At 44.0% G+C, this 6,721-nt stretch overlaps 1 protein-coding gene across 1 annotated transcript; it reads right to left on the bottom strand.

The window, feature by feature from the left end:
* Positions 1 to 3,267: 3,267 nt before the first annotated feature.
* Positions 3,268 to 6,291, bottom strand: pou3f3b (POU class 3 homeobox 3b). Its single transcript, XM_061680451.1, has 2 exons — positions 4,487 to 6,291; positions 3,268 to 4,111 (listed from the first exon to the last, which is right to left on the bottom strand). Exons 1-2 carry the CDS (start codon positions 5,723 to 5,725, stop codon positions 4,013 to 4,015), a joined length of 1,338 nt encoding a protein of 445 aa, XP_061536435.1. The 5' UTR covers positions 5,726 to 6,291; the 3' UTR covers positions 3,268 to 4,012.
* Positions 6,292 to 6,721: the final 430 nt, after the last annotated feature.

The following is a 6,721-nucleotide window of genomic DNA, read 5'->3' as shown; positions in this document are numbered from 1 at the left end:
ATATGTGGTAGTAAAATATTGCGCGCTAAAATGTCAACCTTATCCTCTAATTTATTTGAAACTGTACTGTACATGAATGTCCTTTTAAATACAAGAGTCGTGTCAAGTGACCACTGAGCGGCGCTGCAGGGTCACAGATTTCCTGTGCTGCGGTTTCTCCTGTATTACATTGGGTTCGTTTGCAGATGATCTTTGATAACATAATCATTGTTTTTAGAAATAATAATTGTATTATTGTTTAAATGAATTGTAATATTTTTGTATTAAATATATTATATATTTATAAATAAATACATTACAATATTAGATTGAAATATAAGAAAATAGCTGAAAAAAGGATTACATCACGCTTTACAACTGCACCAGATAAATAATATAAAATTAAAGGAGTTTAACAAAGGAATTAGATAAATTAAAATTTTAATCTGAATAGTCCAATCCTCCCCAAATCATTCGCTGTTCGGTAACTTTTTTTTCATTGTGAGACGCTTCATGTTTGAGGTAAATTACTTTTCAGGCATTTTTGTTTTCTTCCATTAAGTATAAACGCGGACAGTAACAGCGCCCGAAGCACTTCCTTATAAATAAATAAATTAATAAATTAATAAATTAATAAATTAATAAATTAATAAATTAATAAATTAATAAATTAATAAATTAATATAGATAGATAGATAGATAGATAGATAGATAGATAGATAGATAGATAGATAGATAGATAGATAGATAGATAGATAGATAGACAGATAGATAGATAGATAGAACCGTGTGTTTGTTTGATGATTGATGAATTTTGATTTAGCACGGTATTGCATCCCCCCCTCTTTTTTTTTGTTTGGAACCGCGTTTGTAAAGCAAAAATAGAAGAAAAAGGAAAAAGAGACAGATTAGATGAAGGGCCCCTCCTCTACCTCAGCACGCTGCTTGTTACCAGCACCGTGACCTTCACAATTTATGGAGAGGAACCCCCGAGATTCACGTAATTTCTACAACATCCTGATGCTGCCGCACACATTCCACCTATGTTCGCTCGTCCTTCTCTTTTGATGTAGCGTACACAAAAAATACTAAACGCAACTTTAACATATAGACAATGATACTAATTGTTTATTGTTTTAATCATTTATGTCAATGGAGTACAATGTGTGTCTGATGGGATTTGTTTAAAACACACGTTTTTATGGTAAATTAAATTTTAATTGGTTGACAATTCACACATTACAGGCAACCATTTACTGGTCATTTATATTATTGCCTGTAATGCTTGGAATAATGTGAAACAGTTTGGCAAGAGGTGAGTCTTTATAGATCTGCGAGCAATGATGCTGACAAATAAACTGGCACAATAAAATAAATTTAAAATCACTGCAAATACGAGCAGTCTTGAGCATTGGTTATTTTCTCTGTTTAGAAGACTCGGAATAATTAATAATCATGCTCCACGCGTGGACTCTCTATTTCCAAAAGGAAATGTGAAAATATACAAGCGCTGATGTCGTGTAAAGCCATATGGTAATACTATATAATTAAACATGCATTCAATAATAGTGCAGCGAAATCAACCTTATCAGGACCTAATAATTAATTGGCCCTACTCAATATTCATGTCGTGTAGTGTAACACGGCCTTTATTAGATGTTATTGCTTAAGCGCTACAGATAAAATATTAATCAGGGCAATTATTTTTTTATGACACGCGCAGCAATGGCTTTTCTGTCGGATACTGATTGAAATATTAGCGGCAATTAGGTGTTTAAAAGTTTGCTTTGCACGAGAAATCCCACCAGATCCCGGACAAAGTCGTTTTAGGAGCAGAGTGGTGTGACTAGAGCTGCTTCGATTATTGGGCTCCCAGGGCCTCACGAGCACGCACCCACGCAAACGCACACACCGCTGCCAACATAGGCTTGAAGAGCCATGGAAAAAAAAGCCAAAGCTCTTTGCAGAATAGGCGGATCAAAACCCATTATGAGATTTTAAACTGGTTTTGTGTCGGGCCCGCTAGAATCTCTCACCAGATTGGGGTATTTGTGCACAAGCAAGGGATGCTTGTGCGTGGAGAATGTTCATGTGTCAGCAAAACACGCAGTGTTGTCAAGTTGGGGGACTTTTCTCAAGTAGAAATGGACAAAAAAAAAAAAACACAAGCGACATTATTTTAATTTTGACTTGAAATTAAACGCTTCGCACCATCGTGTTGAAAAGAAAGAATAAAAACCGTCAGTGATGAGAAAGCGATTGAAAGAAAATAAAGTTTGATGTGACTTGCACGGGAGCGCCATCCCCAGTAACGGAAACAAAGACCTGCTGCTAAGTGATCATTGAATTCGGTTGCTAAGCAACTAGTGCAAGAACTCATCCGCGAAATTCAAACCGTGCATCGCAAGGACACGTTCTGCGAGTTCTGGCGAGCGGCTGGAAAGGAAAAGTTTTTAGCAGCCACCAAGACACGTGACTCGCACAAACGATTAAACTTTACCAGCGCTCACACATAGGGCAACATAGGATGGGAACAAACAATTTGGGACCCTGGAATAATCTAAATTCGGCCTGCAGCTCTTGAAACACACCAATGACCTCAAATACAAAGACACCACAGGCCACGTCCAGTTAAACGTTGGCGGAAAAAGCAAAAATAATTCATTTTGCCGTTTAATACACGTTTTATTTGGATGAATACGCTGATGAAGCACCCTGCAATTATGAGTATATGATACGACAACGTACGCTATTAGTTCATCCGAATGAATTCTTTCTCCCCACGTATGCAAACTGCAAATGGGCCACAAGAAAGTTTGGATGTTATTGGGCCTGAAGGTGCTTCACTTGTAAACAAACGACTGGCTTGCTCCCTTTAAACGCTGCTGCATTAACGCCAACATACATTTTTAAAAAAAGCATTTCTTACAATGTGTTTTAAATCTTCTCAAATACATTATTTTAGACTCAAAATATGCTGCTTTGCACTATAGCATTCGATTTTATTTGGTGAATTCAACAAAAGAGCACACCCCAAACAGTATAATATAATAAAATAAATAATGGTGTAAATGTAACACACAAAATGGCTGCATTTCATTCTAACAAATTTATTGTGTCTCAATCAGCTCGTACGGAACCACTACTGAAATTAAATTACAATCAAATAATCACATCAAAATATACCAACAACGGCAGCTTGTGATGATTTGTGCTCCCCCAGAATAAAAAAAAAAAAAAAAGAGAGAGAAAGAAACGAGAAAGAGAAAATATAACAAGAAAGCGTCTCACACAAGTCCATGGGGGGGGGGAATAAATTACCGTTTGGAATAATTCATAGGTATTCCGAATAAAATATTAAAACAAATCAAAATAAAAAGTAAATATTTCAGATCAGTATCTGATCTCGTGATCTATATTGCCGGCTTTACACAGTTGTTTATTAAAACCTACCAAAGAATACTGCTTAGAAAGGGCAGCATTAATAATATGTCCACAGCACCCACTCAGTCACACTTGGCAAAACATTTTTAGATGCCCCCCCCCCCCTCCTGCCTCCTCAAATAAGTGCAGCTGAAGTCTTTGACAAATGTCTCTATTTGCCGAAATATAAACGGGGAGAAGAAGAATCCACAACGACGTCAGCGTCCTTTAAATAATAAGAAAATAAATGCCACGTGAAAGGAAAATGATCTTTGAGATCAGGCGGGTTTTGGGGAGCAGTCCACTTTCTGTCTTTTTTTTTTTTTTTTTTTTTTTTTTGTCGTGGAAAAAAAAATCCCTGATCCTTCGAATGTGAATGACAAATACAACAAGGAAGCTTGGTGGATCTCGTTCTCCTACTGTTGTTAAAGCGGGACAGTCCCATGTTTAAATGCATACACACACAAAAAAGCTTGGCCCTTTGTCTCGATGCCACACAGGACAGTGGTCGTTGTTTTGGAGGGTGGGCGGGGGGCATCAAAACAACACTTGGTGATGGCGGTGTGGGGTGTGTGTTGGGGGGGTGGGGGGGGGGTCTCTTGGTGTGTCCTCAATGCGCCAAAATTACCTGGTGGAATGAACTTGTGGTTGTCACCCTCTGGTCGCTCGCCTCACTTGCATCTTTTAAGTAATCTACTAAAAAATGCCCCTGAAAGAAACAAGCAGAAGGAACCTTTTAGGTTAAGACATTTCAGGGCCCTGAAGAAGATGCGTTTGTTGTGAAGGGGGTTGGGAGGAAAAGCGGTTCAAGGTTCTCTTTGTTTTTTTCTCTCTCTCTCTCTCTCTCTCTCTCTCTGCTGAAAAATAGATTACACTTTTTTTTTTTTTGCAGTCTCATTCACATTCCCTCACAATCACAGTATCAAAATGCTGCTATCTTGGCGATAGTCTGTGCGTGTGTGTTTTTGTTTGTTTGTTTGTTTAATCAGTCTAATCGGATATAAAATATTCTGCTGCGCTGCTCTCATGTTTCACTGAACATTCGTTTGCAGTCCATGGAGGGGGGCGGCGTTTCTGCACTCACATTGCCGACCTGAGAGTACACATCCTCCGGCGTCTGCGCCACTCCCGGAGGCGTCATCCGCTTTTCCTTCTGTCTCCTATTGCAAAACCACACTCTGACCACCTCCTTCTCCAGTTGCAGGTTGTCCGCCAGGGTGCCGATTTCCTGGGCCGAGGGCTTGGGACACTTGAGGAAGTGGCTCTCCAGGGCTCCCTTGACGCTCACCTCGATGGACGTGCGCTTCTTTCTCTTCCTCCCCTGCGCGGCAATCTTGTCGATGCTGGTGGGGCTGCCGGTGGACGAGTCGGCCTCCTCCAGCCACTTGTTCAGCAGCGGCTTGAGCTTGCACATGTTCTTGAAACTGAGCTGCAGAGCCTCGAATCTGCAGATGGTCGTCTGGGAGAAGACGTTGCCGTAGAGCGTTCCCAGCGCCAGGCCCACGTCCGCCTGCGTGAAGCCCAGTTTGATCCTCCGCTGCTTGAACTGCTTGGCGAACTGCTCCAGGTCGTCAGAGGTCGGCGTGTCGTCATCTGAGTGCGGGTCGTGGCTGTTGACGCCGCCGTGGTGCTGGTGGTGGGGATGATGCTGGTGGTGGTGGTGGTGGTGGCTGCCGTGGTCCAGATCCGGGGTGTCGCCCCTCACCAAGCCGGGGTGCACCAGGCTCTGGCTGCCGGGGCTGAGCATGCCGTTCACAGTGAAGCCGCCCGGCTGGGAGTAGATGAGCGACTGCTGCTGCTGCTGCTGCTGCTGCTGCTGCTGCCCACCGGATATGGAGTTCATGTGCGCTGCAGTGCTGCTGCCCCAAGCCCCGGCGTGCGTCTGGTGGGGCGCTAAGTGAGGCGGCACCGGCGGCCGGTGGTGAAGCGCCGTGCCCGTGTGCAGGTCGTCTCTGGCGGAGTTTTTCACGTCTTGCTGCTGCGGACTGGCCGTCATGCCGACCGGGCTCGACGACCAGGGGGCGCCGGCTTCGGCTGCGGCCACCGCGGCGGCTGCTGCTGCGGCGGCGGCGTGCGGCAGAGAGGTCACCCACTGGTGGGCATGGCTCAGCATGTGGCCCCCGTTGCTCGCTGCCATTGCGCCTTGCATAAAGTCACTTTGCACCATCTTAATCGAGGGGTCTCCTCTGTAGCCCCCAGAGCCCGAGGTGACAGCAGCACTGCCCGGCTGCATGCCACCGCCTCCCGAGTCAGAGTGCACGATGGAGCCGGACGATAAGATGCTATTGCTGGCCAGATATGGATTGGAAGCCGCGGTGGCCATTCCGTCAAGCCTTATGAATATGTTGTGGCTAGCCCCCTCCCTTTCTACAGTCACTTCTTTCTTCTCGGCAAATTATATCTCATGAATTATTCAAAGTTCAAAAAGTATGGCTTGCCACACACCACACGTGCATGCGTAAATACGCCAAAAAGATGGTTGCGGAAAACTGAATAAAATCCGCATGCATTTACAGCATTCGGGCCAGCTGAGCGTGGAGATGGACGAATACAAACTCCTTTTTCTCAAAAGTCCTCTTAAACCATGTGCGGTCCGTGTGAGCAGTTTGGCGGGTGAAAATGTGGACATTAAAATTCAATTTTGAATGGAAAAACAAGCGTTGTCCCATACAAACTTTTGGTGGTCAGAAAAAAAATAAAATAAATAAAAAGCCTTGCAAAGTGTCCACAGAGTCCCAGTTTATGTTCCCTTTGGATGTTAAAAAACAACAACCCATGAGCGGTCGAGTCCTTTTGTAATTCAGTCAGATTTCTCCCGCGCTTTATTCTTTTCTCTCTTCTTTTATAGCAGTGAGGAGTCTTTCTCTTTGTTCCGTTTTGATATATTTAAACCTGCCAAACCGCAAACTCCAGTTGAAGTACAATCCGTAGGAACAGTGGAAGGCGCTGCTCACCAGCCTCCTCTCTCATTCGCTTGTTCTCCCTCCCCTCTCTCTCCCTGACTGGTCGTCAAGTCCCGCCCCCCACCCCCAGCCACCTCGCCCCCACCCTCCCACCACCACCAAAACCCCCCGCCCCCCCAACACGAGGACTCGCGGATGTTTACTCCGTTCCTCTCAGCTGATTGGCTGCCCGGGGAATGATTGGCATGCACGATCAGCCCTCGATGCGGGCTTACGAAGACTCCTTCCGGCTGTTCCAATTGGCCAATTCTTAATTGCAGCCCAAACAAAACCTCAGTAGTAAATAAAGTGGAAGCTCATAAAGTGTGACCTCTTCTTGTGTTTGTACAAATTATATACGATTTCCAATAAATCTG

The sequence above is a fragment of the Phycodurus eques genome, chromosome 1 (genome assembly GCF_024500275.1).
Source record: "Phycodurus eques isolate BA_2022a chromosome 1, UOR_Pequ_1.1, whole genome shotgun sequence".
NCBI lineage: Eukaryota > Metazoa > Chordata > Actinopteri > Syngnathiformes > Syngnathidae > Phycodurus > Phycodurus eques.
Note: the sequence above shows the minus strand (reverse complement) of the source record. Positions and strands in the feature narration are given on the sequence as shown.